The sequence below is a fragment of the Accipiter gentilis genome, chromosome 23 (assembly GCF_929443795.1).
Source record: "Accipiter gentilis chromosome 23, bAccGen1.1, whole genome shotgun sequence".
In the NCBI taxonomy this organism is placed as follows: domain Eukaryota; kingdom Metazoa; phylum Chordata; class Aves; order Accipitriformes; family Accipitridae; genus Astur; species Astur gentilis.
This window is the reverse complement of record NC_064902.1, coordinates 731,706-755,550: the sequence shown is the minus strand read 5'-3', so window position 1 is coordinate 755,550 and position 23,845 is coordinate 731,706. Positions and strand designations below refer to the sequence as shown.

Below are 23,845 nucleotides of genomic sequence, written 5' to 3'. Positions count from 1 at the left end.
CAGGAGCTCAGAAAAAGGAAAAAAAAAATGGGCAACTTCTCATGCTCTTAAGCCTGGGATGGGGAAGAGAGTATGCCAGAGGGGAAGGTGCAAAAAAAACCCCAAAACAAAACAAAACAACACAACAACAAAAAAGCAGAAATGCAGTTATTGCAATTTTGTAACTGCCATTAACTGGATTCTCTAGGCATGACACAGGATTACTCAAAGGAGATTTTTGCTTCACCAAAGACAAATAGTAAAGAAATATACAGGAATTAGGAAAAAGCTATACTCTTATGGACTAATTAAATTAGCATGCATTCAAAATAGCCACACAAAAACTGCAAATCATGTTCATTATTAGCTGGAAAGCTTTACTTGAAGTGATGTATTCACACAGTTTTCAAAGATATTACCTGTGAGGGGGCCACTGGTGGAAGCTGTGGCACAGTTGAAATCTGAAGGGGTTTTAGTGGTGTACTGCTAGCTGCCACCTGAGAGGTCTGGGGTTGATACTGGGGTAGCAGATGGGTTGCAGGCTGGATTGGGCAAACTGGCTGGCTGGCAAGCACCTGCTGCAGAGAAGCTTGCTGGGATATGGGTTGCTGCTAGGAAAGAAGAGAAGAATAAAAAATGTTATAGCCTGAATATTACGAGAGAACCAGTTCACTGGACGCAGCCACCTGCTTCTTTCTCCAGTTCAAGCCACACAGTCAGAACAGAACTGCCACTCGGGGTAGGGACGGTTTATAGAAGAGAAGGGCGCTCCTAATTTAAACACTGTACAAGAGCCTATGTTTAAAACACATTTAAATGCAAGATACATTACCTGAAAAGACAAGTTCTAACTGTCTTGGAAAGGTTATTTGTAATGACTCAGACTCTTTAAATCCCAGAGATTGTTCTAGTTGGCCCTGTAAAATCCCCACCTACTAACTTCAAAGATTCCTACTATGCAGATTATACCCAGCTAATCTTGGCATTCAAAAGCTGACTACATAATGTAGCAGGCATTGAAATATACAACACTTATTATCTGAGACATGAATAAAACACAATAATTATAGTAAAAGCCGGATCCCAGTTATTTCTGAGGTGCTGTAGTAACAATGTGGCAGCCAAAAAAGCAGGTTTACCCTTCCAGGGAAAACAGTGCTCCACTGGCCTGCCAGATTTTATACAGTAGAACAGAAATAAAAAGCTGCATTAAAGCTGAAAAGAATCAGTAACAAACTTTCACATTTTCCATGCTAGCGGGTACCTCCTTCTTCAGTCCCTCTAATTAATGCTGAAATTACTTCAAAAAACATCTTCTGTTTCAGAAGCATGGCACCGAGGCACCGGCTTGGCTCTGGATTGACCACCTTGGGACGACAAGACTGATTGCTTCACCCGGGCTCTGCAGCCCACAGAACCTAACACCATGCCCAATGGTCAAAAGGTAACTTTAAAATGAACAGCCAAGCATTTTAATCTTTCATCTTTGCTGCTTCCACCATAAATCAGCATCATAATATTTTGCTCTGCACTTTTTTAGTGGCAGGATTCTTCAACCAGTTTGGGGGTATTAATACAATAAAACTGTAGAAGATGCATCAAGGAAGCAAGATGCCATCCACCCTTTAACAGCTAAAATTCAGCCACGACTGGGAAGTTTCCAATACAAGCATCGGTGAACAAAAGAGCATTTGGCGGCCGGTATCGAGTGTCTGGGGCTGAAGGCACGGAATGCCACACGCAGTGCAAGACGTGCTGGAGACGGCACTGAGGAACTCTGCACAGCACCAGCTCAGCTCTTGCAGCATTTATCAGTCCTGCCTCCGTATTCAGCTTGCCACATTCAAGAAAAAGAAATGACACGGCTCTGAATTGCAGTTTCTGCCATTTTGGGAAAGCAGGGGCATTCACCCAATTAAAATCCCAAGCTTGAGGGAACGGCAGCGCCGATGCAAACAAGGGGCTCAGCAGGAGCTGGCTGGTACTGCTGCAGAGACAGCACACCAGCAAGATGGGGGGGACGGACCCCACTCGTCCCACAGCGTGAGCTCTGCAACACGGGAAGCTCCTGCCTGGCCCAGCCCGACCTCAGGAGCGGGACAGCCACACGCACACGGTGCCGGGCTGGAGATGATCACCCCTGCCAGCACCCAAAGCCAGCTCAGGTATTGCGGTGTCCCTGGCCGGGTTAATCTGCAGCTCAGACAGGCTGCCCGCAGATAACGGCAGATTGAGCACGCGGACACAGGCTGTTCGACCCACCTTCAACCCGAGAGGACACTGCATGAAAAGCAGAAAAACTGTGCTCGTGGAACTAAGCAGCCGAAAGCCTCCATTTCAAATTGAATTTGTGTTTTACAAAATGCTTGTGAATTGCACAAGGGGTAGGGAGGGGAAAATATCCAAATGAATCACGCTAACTTTGCCTCGTTATAACCTTAACATTATAAATGCACAGATAACCAAATTGGGGAGAAAAAAAAAAAAGAGGAGATGCAACATTGATCCCATGTGTCTGACCCGTCAGTGTATATTCATACAAGATCGATACATTTCATTCTGTTAGACAGATGAATCTTCTCACCCCCATTTCCCATTCTTTCGTTGACCTGCCCTACCATTCATGTACAAAAGACTGCAGATCTCTCCTGCTCATGGCATCATACTGGGGACTGGGAACACCAGACCCACTTCTGTCTTCGAGGCACACAGGTGCTCTGGGATGTTCTGCACAGAAACTTTATCATTTTACCTATTTCTGTAATAGTAATATTGTAAAAAAGTCAGTCTGTTTCAGGGCTTCCCGGAAAGATCAGAAAACAAAGACAGGCTAGTTACTAAATCCTTTTACCATCAGGGATAGAATTACTTCAAGAGACAGCAACTCTTTGAGGAAAGGGCATGTGAAAGAAATTGAGCAAGTTGGGCAAATATCCTATTCCAAACCAGCATTTACTCATGGGGGGAAATAAATAACAGATTGTGAACTGTCATCATAAAGCTCCAAAGGGCACTAGAGAGATCTGTGCAACTGATGAGGTCCTAAATTTGCATAAGTGTAAAATTTTTTGGCTGAGAGAACCATGAGAATATCCCTGCCCATTAGAAAAAAACCCTGATATATGACAAAACTTCACATAAGCATATGGTTTTCAATGAGACCAAATTACATTGTTCCCATACTGATGCTTTCAGAAGAACAGGGCATGTTAAAAAAAAAAAGGGGGGGGGGAGGCAATCTGTGAGAGAAACGTTGATAACTAAAAAAGTTTGGAGGAGCATGATACATGCCAGTCACAAAGTATACAGACACTCCCCAGCCCTGACGACAGTTTCTTCCGAAGGAAGCCAAGCTTTCAGTAGAATGACAGAAAAGAGCCATGAATTGCCACGCGTACAGGTCCGTGGCTGCATGCCCCCCAGGCTGACTCCACCTCTGCACAAGGAGGCGATCACAGCCTTCGCAGCTGCCCCTCCGCTGCTTGAGAGCTGTTCTGTAAATATCTTTAAGGGACACAGGTTTGTGGGGAATTCGATAACTCAAAATGCACAACGAATTACTATCTGGAGACAATTCGGAGAGAGACAGACTCTTCCCTTGGAAGATAAAGCTACTGGCTGGGTGCCTATACCGAGCTATACTTAACACGCGTGCACAACTCAAAAAACAGCATCACTGAGGGTTCGGAGACAACTGACACCAGGCAACAGAGTCTCTTTCGAACCGTTTAGAAAGGAGGTGCCAAATAATAACACAAAATTAATAAAAAACTATTTGATATTTAAGGACCAGGATAGTACACTGAAATCAATGCAAGGTTTCAAGCTGATGCTGTTAAGCCACAACAGAAGAGAAGTCTCAAACTGCATCGAGACGTTCCAAAGTACCACCCAACAGTTGTCCTCAAGCTCGTTGCTCTTTCATGCCTTAAACCCAACAACCTCTGCCCCATCCCCAAGTCTCTCAAGTGGCAGTTCAGTGGTTTCAAACACCCCAAACTTGCTATGGGCACGGGTTGGAGCAGAGCACGGGCAAGGAATGGGAGGAGAAAAGCGCTTTTCGGCAGCAGCTGAGCTCTCACCTGTTGGCCAGCCAGCGCTGGCTGCGGCTGCCCCAGCTGCAGGGAGGAGACGGTGGTGGGCTGGACGACGGGGAACGGCATGGCCGGCTCCTGGTAGTGCTGGGGCCGCTGGGAGACCACCGCCGGCGCAGCCTGAACCGCGGGGAGGCCAGGCTGCGGGAGGAAGAGCACTGCTTTAGAGGAGAGCAACCCGCACGTGAAGAGCCTCTGCGACTCTTCATCAAGAACATAATTGCAAGTAAACAGTCTACTCGGTACTCGGTTCAAAACAGAGGGGGGGAAATAAAAAAAAAAAAGAAAAATTATCTGCAAGGAATAGAAAATTATTTAATCTAAAAATGTGGGAAAAAGTCAGAAAATTCCAAATAAAACAACCAAACTGCATTGCATTTCTTTCTGGAAGCAAGCATGCAGAGCAGTAAAACTACTGAAAGCGCATACACAGTAACTGAGAATATACCAAAAGAAACAACAAGGTGTTAAGTGGGTGAAACAGAAATTTATCTTTACGGAGATTGTTATAATTTCACAAAGAATCTTTATATTCTAAAAAAGCAGGTAATTTACTTGAAACGGATGCTAAGAAAACATACAGAGATATGAGAACCAAATGAAAACCACAGGGGAAGTGAAAACAAAAAAAAAGGGGGAAATTCAGATAAGGTTTGTAACAGCAGCAGTTCTCTAAAACTTCAGCTCAAAGTAGATAAATTAAAAATAAACAGAATGTCAGACTGAGGCTCATAAGCCTAAAAAACCCCCAAACTAGTACAGCTCCAGTTATATGCTTATTATCTTGGTAAATAATCTCCCAGATAAATAGTGATAAATAGTGATTATTTTTTTGATTATTTTTATTTCCCCCTTGGAAAATAGGTTTTGAGTCAGACTTTTGTTTCCTGTGCTGAGATTTTCAAACCTTGGAACTTTTAACCTAAGTTATTGCAGGAAGAAAAAACTATGGAAACCCCATCAGAAAATAAAAACCTATGAGAAATATTTTGCTCATGAATAAAAGGTTATGATCTTTCCAAACCATCAATCACAAAAAGAAGTAATGCATTTAGGTTAAAATTACCGAAACCTATCAATTGAAAGAATGAGTCTGCTCTAAAAGAGTATGCTGTACAGCTCAATTTAATAAAAAAAAAATTAGTTAGTGCTTCAGGTGAACAAGAAACGAGGAAGGATGTATCCCAGGAGATGTATGCACATAGGAAAGGTGGTTTCCACAGTGGAGGGAGCTGGCTACAGATGCCAAGGATGATTTTTTTTTCCTTCAGGTAAACGGAGTCATGTTTCAATGCATTCACAAAATACAGTTCATAATTTCTTGCAGGCATTTTGGAAAATATAAGGTAAAACCGGGGAAAATGATGCGCTTCCCAAGTACGCAGGGTAAATCTGGATCGAGCAGGAAAAAACCATTGGTCCTGGATTTTATTTTTTCTTAAGTCAAATAGGATGAAACAAACAAACAAAAAATTAAACTACCACATCATCACTGTCATTTTTACTAGGCAGGTTGCTTCCACTGCTCGGGGTAGCTGCAGTGACCAGCTTGCGCTCTGCCAGCGGTGTTCTGCCAGCGCAGACTTTACAACAGGGCTGGGACCGTCCCGGCACGTTGGCTTCTCTGCCGTCGGAGGGTTCGGAAGGCAAAATGTTTTCTGCAACTCTTGCAGATCTCATGGGAGAAGTACCGGCCTTTCGGCTAATTATGTATTGTAAAGATTCATGTAACAGAGGCACGTCTAAACTTCTGCCACATGGCCTGCTTGTTTAGGGAAGAGGTTGAGACACCAAGTTTTCTGGGAGCTGGCTACCTGGGGAGTGAGCACTTTCAACAAGCGTCAGGACTTCTGATGCATTTTGATTTTGGCCAGACTGAAATAAGGAGGCTAGGCATGTCTGACAAGACCGCTGAGGAAGCCTTAGCTCTTGTAGGGTTTGCAGAGGTCCCCAGGGCCACCAGAAGCAATGACGAGCCTGCCACCTCCTCTCTAGTATGCCCATACGTGTCTTCCTCACCCGGTTCTTGAGGAAAGGACGTTGGTTTTGGAGTCAAAGCCACGACAGGGTCGCTGTGGCAGCGAAAAGCAGCGTGAGCGCTGCCTGTCCTGTGGGCTGGGTGCAGGCTGGAACTGGAACACCGTGCTGCCACAGCTTCTGAAGTTCGTGTTGTACCTCTCACTGGAAGCACCTGAAGATTTATGTTCGCTCGCATATGTTTGTTCTTGCACCAGTAGTTCCATTAATTGCTTTTGGTCAAGGTCATAACAGCACAAAAACGGGAGCAAGTGTGAACGTCTGACTGGGCTACCAGCACCTGATTTTGGAGCCTCAATAATGGATATACATCGCTGACTCTGTGCAAGATTAAATCCAAACCCAGAGCCAGAAAGGCAGGGACTGGATGTGTGACATTTGTCACAGCTGGAAGAAACATCAGACCCAAAAGAGTCTTGAACAAATGAAGGAATAATAACATGTGGCTATACTAACAGTGAACAAAAACAAACAGAAGAGTTCTCAACTATATGCATGAGTTTAAAACCAATCATTGCAAAGCTACTAATGTAGTTCAGCAACAATGGACCGATAAGAAGCTTTTTTACTGAAAGTATGACAGCTGCCAGTGAAGCACTTCTTCAGAATGGCAAATCTAGCTAGCCATACACCATCTAAGTGCACATTTCAGATCAACTAGAAACATATTACTAAGCGAGTCACCATCGATAGAGGTGAGTGAGGAATATATAAAGCAAGCCCTGGAATCTGTACCTGCTGAAAACAAGAGTATAAATGAGCCATTAAGTATGATCTGGGATACAAAATGATTTCAAAACGCTTTAGACTTACTCCTGAGGGCTGCTGGTAGTGCCCCAGCTGCTGAAGGCTATGGGGCACAGCCTGGCTCTCGCTCAGAGGTGGGCTGTACACCCGCTGGATAGCAGGAGGGACTGGATCAGGCAGAGACGAGTAGATGACACTTTGCTGGCTGCTTTGGGAGTCTGAATAAACAGTAGACCCCTGGCCACTGTCAAATGTGCTGTCGGCTGAAAGAACAGCATTTTTTTATTAGAAGCTCAACAACTCCAAACATTCAAGTAATGATTTTAGAGCAAGGTCAACACTGGTTTATGTAATTAGCATTTTTACTAACCTAGTCCTTTCCATTATATAAATAAATTATACAACACAAATGTTATTTTCCACAAAAGGCACACACTGCTTCTCTTAAGCCAAAAACCATCCCCATGGATTTCTCTGCATGATGGTATTTTAGGCACATTGATATTTCCTTTAAAGGGCATAAGGTTGACATTAAGACTTGCAGATGTTTATAGATTTTGTAGGATGAAAGGAAACCCCAATTGTAACGTTCATAGCAGATCATGGAGTCTTTTAGGGTCAGATCTCCCAGAAATGCACTGACTTTGACAACATCTTTTATTAGCAGCACTGAAAATTACAAATTTCTTTATATTGTATGCTTTATTAGTTCCACAAATCATACCCTACTGGAGTATGCAGCAATATCTCAAGATGAAGAACAGATAACAAAAAAATTTGCAGGTCTGCAGTGATTTAGAAGTACCATTTAGGGCTCTGTCAGAGTTTCTCATGCAGAGTGTTTGTCCAGCTACCTGCAGAATTGCACAGCTACAGGTACTGGGCAAGTATTGTATCTTTTGTCCAATGGAAATAAAACTGTACCATTGAGTATTACTGATTTAAAAATGCCTTTTCACAACTTTTGAAGCCTGTAAAGTACAGGTACCCAGTTCTTCTTGAGCATAAGCTACTGTTCTCTTCAGCTGAGAAATGAAATGAGACAATCAAGACTGTAGTTGTAAGTACCCAAAAGACAAAGAGCTTGTAACAGAGATTTAAAATTCAAAACTGAAAGAAAACTTAAACAGTTACAAAAAACCAGCTTAAATTACAGCTAAGTTTAAATGCTATTTCTTTTTCTGACACATTCCATCTCCTCTTTTTTCCATATTCCAAATAAGGTTTTACTTATTTGGCTTTTAAATAACAAATTATTTTTTAATAGCACCTGAGATGACATTCTCCTCAGTACTCACAAACTATTCTCCCAACTGTTTTTTTGCAAAACTAAACTCCCCTCTATATTTATTCAGCTCATTTCTAAAAAGAATCAACATGGCCCTACTCTAAGAAGGCAGGGATTTTTGCCGCATATACACTTCCGTTTTATTACAAACGATTATTCAAGACCTCAAAGAAGGGAAAAAAAAAAAAAGAGTATGATGGTAGAGTGCTAAAGTAAAAGCTGTGAGTCAGTCTCAGATTTTTATAGAACAACATGCATTACACACATTAAGTTATTAATTTACGTTTTTATATTTGACCTCAGATTATATGAATTAGTAGAACACTAATTTATAGAGGTCTTAAGGCTAACATCACTAAAACGTTTGAAGACATCTGATAGTGAATTGTCAATTAATACCAAGTATTGGTTAAAAGTTGAGGAGGAGTAGGAAACAAACTGTGGGGTTTATATTTAGTATAAAATTCTGCCAACTCATGTCCAAGAGAACCATGGGAAGCACAAGTAGCCTCATCATACCATTGGAAACAAAGAGAGTCATAATGACGGTGTTTCTCAAAGGAATTATATAGCATTAAGTATGTGATCCAAAAAAATGAAATGAGATCAATTTAGGTTCATAAAAAAAGCTTTGTAAATACTGCAGTATTCTGAGTGTTATGCAAATATGGCCATTTCTCATATCTTGTAAAGGTTTGTTTTCTTCTAGAGGCATGCTTGGTTATTTTAGTATTCAAAGCAGGCTTCTGTATAGCAATTTATACAATACATGAATTAAAGCAGCAGCTGTCTCTTTGCTAAAGATAATACATCTTTAATTTAAATATGCTTATATAAAAGTCCAGAACAGTAAAACAGAAACATTATGATAATAGTTTCGTAGCAAAATACATATATCAGGTTTTATCAGAAAAACTGGCTAGAAAAAAGGCACTCCCATAAAATTTCAAATCTTCCCAGCTAAAAATATCTGGCAACATTTCCTTCAAGATGTCTAAAAAGTATAGATAAATTAAGATTTCAAGACCAGAGCTTGACTTGGTAACAAAGGTTGATTTTAGGGGACAGAGACAAGGATATGTTACTTTAGGGCAATAAAACCACTACTTCCTCATGCCTTGCTGTTTGCTGGAGAGAAGTCTGATGCTCAGAAATAAAACAAAGAAACAACAAGCTCTGCAAGCAAAGACAGGTAGTTTCTTATTCAGAGATAGACTAAAATCAGTGCTTGAAATTAAAATAGGAGACGTAAATCCAGCTGCCTTGAAATAGCCCAGTGATCACTCGAATCAGCCCCCAGCTGAATGTAAAGAGTTGGCACAGCATCGGCTTATAGCTAGCAGGGCCTGGACAAACAAGAGCAACCACCTACTCTGCCCTGCCATAACAAAGATCAAACAACCCCCTTGCTTCAACACCATGAGCTCAGGACAAAATCAAGAGCCTGGAGGAACAGAGAGAGCACCTGCATCACGACCTACGGACCCCAATGACAACTGCAGTGTCAACCCACAGGGTCTGGTGCTCTCAGCATGTGTGACCGAACCACAGTTGATACTTCCCACGAAACAGGGAAATCTTGAATTACATCATGTAACATTCAGAGATAGATTTTTTTTTTCCTGCTGTAGACCTTTGCACAACTTCACAAAAAACTTCACACAAGCCATCAAGACTTGACTCGCCAAACACAAGAAACTGCAGCACTTTGGTTTCAGCAAGGTCTGCTTTTGAATAAACATCTCCACATTGCCAACATCATTTGAATAAGCCACCAGTTGCTCTGACCACTTTGGTGCCAATTCAACTTCTGCAGGCTCTGAAATTGTGTTTCACACAAATTAGTGTTGATCCCACCACCTGGCACAGAAATCACGTATTTTTTTTTTGTGTCTAGCAGCAGGTCTGCTTGCTTTTCCATTTACAAATATATTATGTTTCCTGCATTTATTGCTACTGAAGGAGGAGCTATCTCTATTTTCAATTTTTCTTGAAACTTCATTTCTTTCAAAATTGTTACGCATCTGAGACACTTGTGTTCTTTGACCTACTGTGCAAAAACACACACAGCAGCTCATCTCACTGCTGAGCTCAGATTATATTATACTATATTATTATTTACCCTCTGACATTCATCACTGTGTGCTCACAAAACCAACACGAGACTTACATGCAACAGACGTGACGCTGGTGGGCAGGTTTTGCTGAAAGGGATGCTGGTCCGCCTCAGGCTCCTCCGACTCCGAGAGGACATGATGACCAGTGTGAGAAAGGTAGGTGACCTGGACCTGCTGTGCATGCGGCGTCTTCAACTTCTCCAGACATTCAGAGTCCCGACGTTCCTCTGACTGCATCCTAGGCCAAATTCTCTCTCTTCTCCATAGTATTAATGCTACTCTGTCACGTATCGACTTCGCAACTATCTTGAGATCATTTTCGTGAAAAAATCCAGAGTCAATCTACAGAGGAGGCACAAACTTAGCAAGATTATGTGTGCATGGATGTGCACGCACACGTGTGCACACACGCGTATTACTCGAATCTCTTCCTAACAGAGAAAACATCAGTTTGAAGCAACATGAATTACATATTTATTCCTCACAGGAAAAGGAACTCAGGAGCTTGATGAGGGCTTTTCTGAACAAAAATTCTATCCATAATGCATTTTAAAACAATAATATGTATTTCTAAGACATTAATATATATTGGGTCAATTTGTTCACCAGTTAACATCCATTGAGAAGAAGAGAGCAAGTTTAACTGCAGATAGGTTACCTTTTTTTTGTTTTGTTTGGAAAGACTAACAGAATAGTCAAAAGAGGAAAAAAACACCTTTGAAAAAGTGTTCTCTGAGCAATGCAACTGGAGTAAACCATACTACCCCTAAATCAGAATTTATTGCCTTAACCTTTCCAGTATACACAGTGTCTCAAATTGCTGTGCTTGGTAATCACAAGTCATGAAGGAAAAGACGTTAACAGAATTTTGTCCCAAATTAACTTCTCTGAAATGGTAAAGTCAGTCAGTACTGATTGACTTTTTATAAAGAAAAAGCCTATCAAAGCAAATGCAGACTGTTCACATTTAACTGAAAAGGGGACCAGACTTTCCCAGAATTCAACTACTCAACAGATAAAATGGAAATTCATCTTTGTCCTAATTGTTTGCATAATCTCCTACAGCACAGGGTATGGATTTTAGTTTAATAACGACCCACCGGAGATTCGTCTGCTCTCCCTAGATTCTTAACATGCATATTCTACAGATTTGGAAGCGCTTATATACATGGGGGAAATCTAGAGGTTTTCCTTCTTTGCTCTTGCCCAAACACAAGACATTTTTACAGCTTAGATTTTTGCTGTTTAAAATTAATAGGTGCAAAGCAGCTTAAAATACAGCTGCAGATGGATATGGGTATTTTCCACTGCCTATGCCCTCAGACCTTACTGACATTCCTGAACCGATGATCCAGCAAATGCTAACAACAGAAGGGAGTTACTCGAGAGAAGAACCACATAGGTCCAGAGAACCTTGTACGGTACTAACGTGCCCAGTAGATTCTTCATGACAAAGCTTAATGGGAAGGCACTGAAAATCTGCCACAATAACAATTTTTTTTAAACAGTACTTATTCCTACATCTCTATATAAAGAATTATTAAAGTTTAATGAAGACATGGTATTTTACAGTATCCACTGGTTGGGAAAGGTAACTTCAGGTTGCAAACCCACCAGAACGTTTCAAGTTCCTTTTGCCCACCTCGTTTGGACAGGCTGCAATGCCCGACTACTGCAAACCCATCGATAATGATAAATAATTCCCCATACTCAAAAGGTCTCCTGCATTCTCCTCTTCCACAGCACATAAAGCAACACAAATTGATGAAAGCACATGGCTTTGGTGTTCCACAGTTCATAAGGGCTAGAAAAAGACATTTAGGAATGAATGTCCCCCTTTGCCCAACCCCCCAACAGCCTCAAGTTTGAAACCATTTCATATGCAGTCACTTAGGTAACTGCTAATGTAATAGTAAAACACAGGTTTTAAAGTTATTTGGGAAAGGGTATAGTATCACAGTAGTTTGGTAGTGATCCTTTTAAATACACTTTTTACGAGAATTATTTCCTCTTCAAAACAAAGTATCACAACTATGGGCCAAGTAACCTACAGAAGTTCAAAATTCCAAATATTTCCATAAATATTTAAAAGCAAAATATAACAGCAAGTAACTGTACCAGAGCAACTTTTAAATTAAATGAGCTCTGTAACAATACATTGCTCGAAAAATATTGGACCTACTGCAAACTAACGACAAGAAGACAGAGGAGCCTAAATTTCTCCCACTAAATTTGGAGTATGTGGTGATGAGTCCAAGCACAGTAAGGCAACATTACCAAAATGAGTGCCTCCTAAGCAGAACAGGAGTGGTGATGACAACATCATTAAATGGGATCCCTTGGGATTTAGATTATAATAGGAACACTTCTGCAAGCACAAGAAAATTCAGACCCTTCACTCAGTGCTTACTGATTCTGTCTCCATGACGTTAGAACACCTAAACTGCAGTGAAGACATCATTAAAATAGGAGTTCAAGGACTATATAGTGAAACTGGAACAGAGAGTAGTTTTCCTAACAAAACTCTGTAAGTTATGAAGATACCGAAATTCACCAAGTTAAACTTATCTGTTAAAAAATCCAAAGCTTATTCCTAACTCTGTGCAGTGGGCTTGAATCTAGATTCCTATTTATGTTTGGTGATAGAGTAGCTGACCACATACTTTCCTCATCTACATTCCTCCTAAGCAACATCAACAGAAAAGATGGAAAGAAGTGTTTTGAAGAATTCAGTGCAGAATATTTTGTGATTGAACTTTTGAACTCTTCTAATTTATTTCAAGCTGCTGTCTGAAACTAAACAGATTCCAAACAAATTTAAAGACATTCAACAGCTAACAGCAATTAGCAGAAGAGTTTTCAAAATATAAAAGTAGAAGAGACCTCTATGGTTCCTAAGCTATTTGAAATGCCATTTCATGCATCTGTTTTCATACTTGGTAAACAATAGTTTTCTGTTCTTAGTTCTTTCCCATTTACTCCCTTCTTGCAGCATTCATTCTAAAAATCAATGCAAACTGTTTAAACTAGACACCTGGAATGGTTTAAGTGGAAGGAACTTTACCAGACTCGTTCCTGCTGTCCTTTGAGATTTATGCACTACTTTATATATATACATTTTTGTCAGGAGAAGTTTATTTTACCATTTCTTGTGCAACATCATCAGGAGTTTCCTTCTCCAGATCAAAAGTAAACTCAATGGCTCCATTATCTTTGGGTTTTCCTTTCAGTTTCTTAGGATCTTCTACCCAGAGTCTTAAGGCAATAGAGGATTTCCTACCATGGTCTTCTTCTGCAAGTTCCACTCTTACCCCAGTATCTTCAGCAAAAAAGGCATGGCTTAATAAATCTTTAATTTCGTATCTGCAATGGATATAAAGAATATTCAAATGCTGCAAGAGGTTTGTGACAAGAAACTGCTGTTGAAGGTGAAAACGTTTACAGTATGTTTGGTGTTCATCCATAACAAATTTGTCATCTTAGCAAAAAGACACAGTATTTCCAGTGTTACTGAGGACTGCTGAAAAAATGACATTTCCTATTTCACAAAGCATCAGCAATATTCCTACACCGTAAGCATGTACAGAAATGCAGATTATAGCTTTGCTCAACTTTCCTTGAGTATCTGAGCTTAAAGAGTACTAAGAAAAGAGGTTCCCTCTAGGTAGTCAGTTGAGGTCCCTAAAAACTCTATTTGTGAAAGTTATGAAATACTGAACAGTAGACACACTAATTTAGGACAGGCCAGCATAAGAAGATTAGGTTCTAAAACCAAAGCTGGAAACAAGGCACAATTTGTCTCCGTATCCAGAGGGTAATGAGTAATGGAATCTGCTACAGCAGCTTGTGGTGAATCTACTACGTCGTGTTCGTGGTCGACCTCCACCACACACGATGCTCCACACAGAACCTCCTGAGTGAGATTTTTACGGACAGCTATGCCAGAATGTGCTAGAACACACTAGTTCACATGTCCACAACGATGCTTTCTGACCTTATTCTTTGAAGCTGAGAGGTTGAGAGACACAACTATGGCATTTATTCAATTATTCTGACATTACATGGCAGGAAAGCAGGCAATCATTCATATTTGCAGTTCCATTCTGCATTTTCTCTTGCACAGGGGAGACCCGGAGGCCAGAACAAAAATCCACAGACAACTTTGAAACACCTGCGTACACATTATTTAATACAAAACTCGATTAATTGAAACAAACCTTTCTTCTTTATTTTTGCAAATGCACTCCCCGATTATCTCCTTGATTTCAGGATCAGTAACTTTCTCAAAGCTTGCTGGCTTTATACCCTAAAAGGACAGAGAAAAACAATTCAGTCTGAAAAAGAATTACATTATAGCTCCTCATTAAGGACATTTTTCTTACATTTTACAGTCCATTCAACCCTTGGACTAACTAATACTTTGAAGTTGTTAGTCTTAGTGCAAAGTTGAATTGAAAATTTAGGGCTACAGTATTTCTAAGTACCGTTGCACTTCAAAATAAGCACACTGGTTTGTACATGAACTCAGACACACATAGGGCAAATCTCCCTTTTTCTTTACTAACCTTTGCAAACTTTACCTTTATATCCTGTGACTCTGAAGACAATTGTCAAGAAACAACCAATTTTCAATTTGCAAAATAACTCTTTTCTGAAATTATTCCTTTTATGGTTTTTTGCCTTAACTCTCAAAACACTAAATGAATAAAGACAAATAATTGTGTTTTTCTTCAGGCAGCCAGCTTCACAAATGAGTCGAAAATACCTTGAAATATTCCATATTCCTGTTTCCCATAAATCTTCTGCTTTTCTATGTCTCCAACACTCTCCAATACCCTGGTCCCCCAACAAAGCCCCCAAACCAACCCGGGGAGCAGGAGAATATGCCCAAGAGCTCTGTGTTGGTCTTGCATTTCCCCTGCGCATTGTTAGACTCTCATCGGGAATGAGTGGCAGAGCAGGTGTAACCTATAAATCAAGTTAAATCTCTGTCAAATGTTAACATTTTTGCTGGGAAAATTGTTCAGTTCTAGATGTGGAACAGCTAACCTATGAGCATTACCTTTCAAGGAGAAAACCAAACTGTTCATTGCAGCTCTGGCTCCACGTAGGTGCAACAAGAACAGTTTGCACTTCTTTCAGGTTAGGTGGGGTAGGGTAGTCATAGGTCCTCTCTCCCTGCTTTCTAATATTTCAGGACCAATATCTTAACTCAGCATGATCCTCCTCAGGATATGTAGCCTCTTAATTAAAATAACATATATCTTTACCAACAGTTTATATATTATATCATCTTTCTGTACATGTAATCAAAACAAACTAAAAAACTAATTACCAGGAACACCTGGGCAGTTAACACACACGTGCAGCTGTGCATTTTCAAAGCCCAGGCTGACCATGTCTTCTGATACCAGGTTGCAGACAGGGAGGAAGGGATGTTCCCGTAGGAACAGCCATCGCTCCCAGTGAGGCCACCCTACTTCTCTCCTTGTCAAACGATGTAGGAGCAACTAACAGATACCCAACATCTGTAATGCTGGTAACTCATGCCATTCCATTCAACAGAAGATTTCCTCTGAATACTTTTCATGTATATATTCAGCTATAGATGACAAGAGTGGCAACGCAAGAAGTTATCTTTTTTTTGTGATGTTCAGCTTCAATCACAAAAAAACCTGATTCTGTTTTAAAATCACATAACATCTCCACCTACTAAACCAAGATGGATATGGATGAAAATTTCACAAAATTAATTTGGGAACAGATTCTGCAGTTAGACCCTATTATTTGAGGACCCAAGTATTTCCAATGAAGTCAATAAGCAGAATAAAAATGAAACATGATTTCCTTTATCTAAAAAAACCCCACAATCTGATTAAGTACATAACTGAATGGGATTTGGACATTTAACTCCATTCAAATCCTTTTAAAGTTTTACCCTGAAAGAACAGTAAATAATGGATCATGCAGTGGCAGACAAGGAGGCCTGAAGAGTGGACTTTTGGCTAACCTGATGCTGCCTTGGATAAGAAAAAAAAAAAGGGGGGGGGGGGGTGTCAGAAAGTGTCTGCAAGTACTTAATTGAATTTAGTGTTGAATAATTTTATGGATGAATTTCAGCAAGGGCTGGCACCTCTCTGAGAATTTCTGAGTATTCCAACATCAGATTATACTTTTATCTTTTTATTAACATTCTGTTGCCATTCAACCTTCAGATTCAACTTTGAACTTGGATCTATTTATTTATTTATTTCAGGTCGACCACTCCCTTTTTGTCTTAAAACTTGAGAGTGAAATATGTAATTCATAGATTTGGGGGAGGGGAAGACAGAATAGTCATACAAAGACTCAGCTTCCCAGTTTTGCCTAGGCAGAGAGCTGCTGAGATCCAAATAAACCGTTCTTGTGGGAACAAAACAAAATAATCCGTACATCTGGCTGGCTGGCTGTGACCTACTAAAAAGAATTATTTGCTTAAGCAACCTACATCTTACTTATGAGATGAGGGTTCAAATTTTGTATATTAGAAAAATGTGTCAAAATGGTAGGGAGTGCCTAGCCTACCAAAGCCCAGGCTTGCTCAAAACAAGCAAAAGCACAGCACTGTGTCAAAGAGTGTTTCTTGAGAGAGCTCCGATACCTGGGTTAGAAATGGAGGAAAACAAAGAAGTACCAAAAAACATATTTAGCATGAATCCTCTATACCCTAATACACCCTAAAGCTACAGGAGCCTATCACGTTCTCAGAAGGGGAGGAATTTAAAGAAATCTTCGGTAATTCACAATGGAAAGCAATAGGACAAATCTCTCCATTTTCAAACACTCCAGTTTGCTACAGGAAACCATTGATTTCTATCTTAGTGTCACTTGTCAGGAAGAATGGGTAATAAAGACCATCATCTGTTATAACTTAATGTTTACTGAAAAATATCCCACAAACGTGCATCGATATCAATTTAACTAAGGGAAGGAAAAAACACAACCCCCTGCAAAACACCAACACCACTCCCCCCCCCCCCCCCCCCCCCCAAAAAAAAAGCGGTAGAGGCAACTTTCACCATACTACCTGAAGAGCTTTCAGCTACCTAGAGGAATATATCGCTCATGTATCTACACCTACACACTCAAGGGAACCTGCCAATTGCTTTTTATAATTGCAGAGCACTTCATGGCTATCTTAACACAGACTGAACATGAGAGACACGAAGAGCATAAGGCATATCACAGTATCTCTCAAATTAATTTTCTTTTCCAGAATTCACAAACGATCTTCAGTTACGTGGCTCAGCTTGAACTCTGACATTACTGGGATGGAGAGGCAGGACGTGTTGGGAATCTGGAAATTAGGTTTGCCTGAAAATGGTCCTTTTGACAGATTCCTGATGACTGATACCGATTTTTGACCTTACAAATTGCTTCCACAAAAAAAAGGGCAACTCCTCCAAACACCATTTTATTTTCAACATCTTTTGAAGGAATACTGACTCCTCTCTGAACATCTATTGTATTTATCTACTGAACAGCTAAGCTATGAATAAATGACTAAACCAAACAAGGACAAAATATGCACAGTGAAGTACTGAACAGAACTGCTTCACCAAAGTGTTTTCTCAATGCCCATATGCTATAGTATGTTTTTGCTCCTTACTCTTCATTAAAATCTCCAAGGCCATCTCATTTTAATGCTGCAAACCCTCACTACAGCGCTGTGCCCTGGTGCTTACAAGCCTCCCGACAATGAAGGGGGTTTATGCGAAATGCAGGTTTCTATTTGCAGTCAAAGGACTTATCTCATTCATTTATACAAAAGCCATCTGTCTTTCCTGAGCATTCCCAAGGAAACATGGCACCAAAATTCAAAGTATATTAGCCAAGGAATTATCTATGACAGTTTGAAAACTCTACAGCTATCTTGTAAACAAAAGTAAATTCAACACCACTGCATTTGAAATATAAGGTGCATGGGGATGTTTTCATACAAATTCTTTAAATGCTTATATATACATATAAAATCCAAGAGCAAAATGAGAGAAGATCAAATAAATTCCCTTTCAAGAATTTCTCTGTCTCAGACAGGATGATTTACTTTGAATCCCTCACCACCACTTAGTCTCCTCACCTTCCTTCTGAAGTGATTAGGTTTGAAATACATTGCACTCCAGTATAAGATGGTTGAGTCCACAGTCAGGCACATATAGGACATTAACATTTTAACCTCCATGTTGGGGGCAAAAATGTGAAGCTTGTTTTTCAGAGGTCTAAAAATAGCCATTTGTCACTTTTCCATCAGCAGAGCACACTTTTGAAAGAGTAACACGTAATGCTTTATAGGATGCACAGCGTATGCCAGACAAGGCAACGTTAAGTCTGACCCATGTCAATCAGTAATTTTTCTAAAGGCTCTCCTCTCACCTAGAAGGTGCCCTCCTAGCCTAAATACAGTCTGCTTTGGACTAAAACTCCACCTTCTACCTGAAGCTAGTCTCTAGACTCATGTAGTTCCTAGAAAAGTAAAAAACCTTCTTCCAAAAAAGCTGAAACCGTCTTTCCAACTGAAATTCCATGCTGCCACACACTCCCTGAAGTCAATCAAGGGAAGGTAAGTTCTCAGTTTTGAAAGGGTTTTGTTCCACAACATTCAGCAATGAGATCACTGGGTGCAATTATAAACCCATCTCTCACTCCAAAATGGTACTCAATCCTAAAGCTAATCTAAGAAGACTATCTACAGATCTAAGAAGATACCAGAAACACACAAGAAGTCAATCCAATGACATTCGTAACATTATTTGGCTCTTGGTGCTGTGCTACAGCTACAGCATTTATTCTGCCTGTATGAGCGATATAGAAAATAGCCTGTGAATGCTGCGAAAACATTCAATACATTTATAAAAAAAGAAGCAATATGAAAACTGACAATGCAAAACAGAACACTATAAACATGTGGGTTGTTTTAAAGCGCAGGTTTGTGCTGCTAAACCCAATGAGGTCGCCATGAACCCCCTGCAGATATAGCTGGTCTGCTGTGCATTCTGTAGTGCATGCGTAAGAAAACATTGGACCGGAGCTGCATGGGAAGGTCACAGACTCCGATGTTTCATCACTATTGTCTACATCAAAATCACTTGGCAGAATGATTAAACACAAAAAAAATCTGACTAAGAAAAACCATCAAGTTATGCATGAAAAATGAGATTATGGCATCAGAATGAAGGTCACTGCAAATATGCTGACTAGGAAATCACTTCAAAGCTAACTGCAGTAGATGTGGCTTGGACCTGTTGCTTGAAAAACATGGATTTTCTATTTATGTTACATATTCACTTTTTTTATGTTTACACTCCGTAATTCAGGCTGAAAGGGCAGAGAGAGAGGTGGCAAGTCGTTACAACCATGTCTCCTCTGGCAAAGAAATGAGCCCCTCTGTACATTTTGAAAATGACTGCCACTTTATGCTGGACTATTATATACATACAGTTAAACATATGCAAAACCAAAAGTGGAAAACTAAAGCAGCATTTTTAAGCCATGAGAATATGGTCAGGCAGAATAAAAGGTCACTGAAATAAATAAGTATAATAATCTTACACTACAGACATGCATAATGCATAGCATCTTAAAACAGTACTGTCTCAGAAAGGTAACATTTCTATTTTTGGTACCAATAAGGACTACCAATGCATGTGACTTGGAACAGCTACAACTTCAGAAGTATCTTGCATCCTATTAGCAGGCAAGAGTTTGATGGAGCATTAGGACACAAAGTAGAAAGAACTGAAAAAGATATTTTAATGGCAAAAGTAGTACACTGACTGTGCTGGGCAGCAGGGGGAACATGCAGCCCAGCATACTCCAAAGTAAGGTAAGAGACAGTCTGAAGAATAAAGTGGTTATCCTACCTTCACTATTAAGCAATTGCTTGCTTGATGCAAACACTAGCAAGCAATTCTGACCCCTTCAGATGCTCTCAGCACCTCCAGTGGTTGCCCTCACGATGCTGAGCCCAAGGCAGGAGAAGTGAGTTATTTTATTTTATATTTTTAAAATAGAAGTATCAGGAAACTAGACACAGTAATCACATTTTTACATTACATTGACCCTCAATTTAAAACACTAGGAAGAGTGTTTACATTTCTGGTGCAAAAAAACCAGTTTCATCAAAAATTAAGTTGATTTCTCACCGACGAGCTGAAATACGTGACAGTGTTCAGGAGCACTGCACTACTGATCGCCCCCATCTGAAAAGGTCAGGGCCACCTTCTGCTCTAGTGAGAGCTCCAAACCTCATCTATGGCTGAGACGAAAACGGTCTAAATTCAGCCTCTTGGTTTCAGTCTACGCTCCATTTCTGTGCGGTATTTCGGTCCAGCACTAGCAACAGCTGCCGTGTGAGCGACCCTAACTCTGCATGAAAAGTGGTTTTCAAGTTTTTCCGTCTGCAAGTGGCCGCCGCCCCGCTCCCAGGGCAGCCCTCGCAGCGGGGCGCTGGCCCAGGACCCCAGACCCTAACCGTCACACCTCCGCAGTGGTGGCGGGTTCCCTCAGCCCCCGCCACGCCGGCCCGGCGACTCACACGGGTCGAAGCGGGGTCCTTTGCTGTCGCCAGCTCTTCCGCGGATGCAGCTCCTCTCGAGAAGCTGTGGAGCCCACCAGAGAGGTTCCTTCTGGGGTGGAGGATCTCCCCCAGGGCGCTGCTGCTACTCTTGCACCCTCACCAAGAGGTCCACCCCCTGCTCCTCCTCCCGCCTGACAGTTCATGCAGCTCATGGCATGCGACAGGGCTTTTTCCCTCTTCGCAGGGAGCTGGTTAACCCCTTCCTTGGAAGGACAGTAATGCCCATTTTTCCATCTAAGGAACCCCAGCGCCTTTGCTCCCACCACTGCTGCCCGCTGTTCGGCTGCAGAAGGCAGTGAGCACATCCTCCGTGCCTGCACCTGACGCCTGCTGCCTCAGCTTTGCCTGCTAGACAGTTCTGTTTCAAAAGTACCCCTTACAAGTTATAAAGTGACCTTTCGACAGCTTCTCCGCCATTACTTGGTCTTCACAATAAACATTATTTTCCCTCTCCCTAAAGTTGCTCGTATAAGACCAGTTTTTCAAAGTTACAGTAATTTACCATATAATCCTCAGCTATGTAAAGGTTATTGCCATGGAAAATGAGTTGTCTCAGGCTTTCATCGGTGTTTAAAAAAATGACTACTTAAGTCTGCAAATTAAAATACAACATCTAATTAGGAATCCTCTGATTAATCATTATTCTTTGCCATCTTGGATATTGCTTTGATAAATGAGGCTTAGGAGTCTTACGAAGTCTTAATTACCAATATTCCAGATGGCTAAGAGTTGTACACAGGGTTTCTCTGGGTATGTGGAGCAATGGAAGATATCTATATTATCTGTGGCTCTAAACGCATACACGTATACCCAGGTCGCCTTAACATCAGCTAACTGTGACGGAAGGTCCACAAACAAACGAGGCACGCTGCTCACGCAACGCCTGTCCGAGGCAGCCAGTAACACACCCTACACTTCCCAGGAAAGCAATGCAGTATCTAGGGTTACAAGACCGATATCACATTCAGGAGACAAGGCCCCAGAACCTAAAACTAGAAGAGATGCCTGTTGTCACTATGTGAAGCTTTACAGCCCAAGGAGATGTCTCCTAAGCTACCTACAAAGATGGCATTTAGAGGACACCTGAAGGACTGTATATCTAAATGAAGCCAACAAGCCACTGTGCCAAATGAAAGAAACTTTTCCCTGTCAGGGAGGAGTGAGTGGAATAACAATGTGGTAAAGCACCATGGAATAGCCATGTGGAACAAGCAACCACGCTCATAAGGATTTAGGCAAGCAACTCCACTGAGCCAAACGTACTTCATTCTTGGAGAAGACGCAGCACGAGTTTCCAGCCGGCCCACGGCGCGGAGCACAAGGCGCACAGTCAGTAAACCCGCAGACCCACCTCTGCTCACACTCCCGTCCCTACTGCGCCATAGGGACCGGCTCCAGCCATAGCAACAAACCTAACTGCACTGCTGAGCAGCTTCTGATGCTTTTTTTTTTTTTTTAAATTATTTCTGAGTAGCTATGGATTGAAAGAAACACTCTAAGAAGAGTTAAACTACCAGAAATCAGGGTTACAGTCCATTGGGAAAGATTCAGCTTTACCAAGCTACAAATGTCAGCTTGCAACAGTTTACAGAAAAATTTGATAAAGCTGCTTCCCCTCTTCAGATGTGTCCTCCTGCTTTCAGAAAGTCATGGCATCTCTCCCACTTCCAGCATGGACATCCTCCTGTGTCTTGTGATACCAACTTCAACTTTTAAACACAGACTCCCAAATCGTTTCCATCCTCCCCCTCCCACCAGGTTAGCACCATCACAGCTGGGTAGCACAGCAATCTACAAGAGCACCAACTTCCTGTCATCCCGGTCTTCAGTTGGGGGAAAAGACAGATACTGAACAATACAAACTATACCTATAAAAATTAAATTGCATGTAAACCCACCACCTGGCACATGCGAGTGTTTGGGTATCTGATGAAACCATCTCTATATCCAGTGTGAGAGTTAGCATACAGCAAATCAGAAAATGCATGTTTGACCTCGAGCAGTGTTTGCTGACTGCAGGACTTCACAGAACCATATTTGCACTAGCCTGATTCACTAAACCTCTTGGAGAAGGCAAGTGGTCTCAATCACCTTTCTAAATCAACCAGTTACTACTAACCTTCATTTGGGAAGATTTTTGGTCATAACAAGCAGTTGGATCAAGAGGAATACACACTAATTTTGGGACCACACTTTTGGAGACTGAGAGATGTAAGCCTAATTACTCTTTCTACCTTATAGGTCAAAGAAATAAAAGCAACCTTATCTGTAGCTAATCTCTGCAAATTTTAGTGCAGCTTTCTTCCGAGGATTACCCTCTTCACATCCTGAGTAAGCAGACTGCATCTTTAGGTGATGCACGAGGGCCAAACCACACAGCTCACTATCTTCTTTTGTAGCGACCAGATGGAAAGAAGTACCTGGGAACATCTTTGACAAACCAGTCTGTTGGACATAACCTATACTGAAAAAAACCTCTTGTAACTCTTGGTTTCATTTAACCAAATAGTACAGAATATAACCACAGCTGCCAAAGCCTTTGGCAAGCCTCGTTTATCTGATAGCATCTTACAGACTCAGGAGTTTTTTCAGGCATTTGCAGTACAGCTCATGTAGACAAATACATGTATCATCTGGGGCTGAGAATGTTGGAAAAGGTATCTTATTCAGTGTAGAAATTATTTTAGATTGACTTCTCCTCCAGCCTAACCTCACCTGAAAATGCAGCAAACCCATTTCCACGGTTCCTGTCTGGGGATTACCAGACCTCACAGAATTCCAAAATGCAGATATGAAGCTCCCCTGGCCGATTCCAAAACTAAGCATTGCTGTCTTTTCCTTTTTATATCTTCAGATAGTTTGTTACACATACAAACAGAGGGAATCTGTGCTGGAAATCTGAATCAAACATCCTCCACCATACAAATAAGTATTTAGGCTGTAACCAAAAAGTTAGTCATTTTAGCTT

At 41.1% G+C, this 23,845-nt stretch overlaps 1 protein-coding gene across 16 annotated transcripts in view; it reads right to left on the bottom strand.

Annotated features, from left to right (window-relative positions):
• WNK2 (WNK lysine deficient protein kinase 2) overlaps positions 1-23,845 on the bottom strand; it is a 117,335-nt gene that overhangs the window by 46,895 nt on the left and 46,595 nt on the right. For 14 of the 16 annotated variants that reach the window (XM_049826274.1, XM_049826276.1, XM_049826262.1 and 11 more), the window contains exons 6-11: positions 14,480-14,568; positions 13,406-13,625; positions 10,316-10,604; positions 6,924-7,120; positions 4,062-4,214; positions 399-590 (exon numbers count right to left, since the gene is read on the bottom strand). In XM_049826274.1, coding sequence (XP_049682231.1) covers positions 399-590; positions 4,062-4,214; positions 6,924-7,120; positions 10,316-10,604; positions 13,406-13,625; positions 14,480-14,568 — 1,140 coding nt within the window. The remainder of the gene's footprint in view (positions 1-398; positions 591-4,061; positions 4,215-6,923; positions 7,121-10,315; positions 10,605-13,405; positions 13,626-14,479; positions 14,569-23,845) is intronic. The other 2 variants (XM_049826263.1, XM_049826267.1) reach the window with 1 other exon arrangement.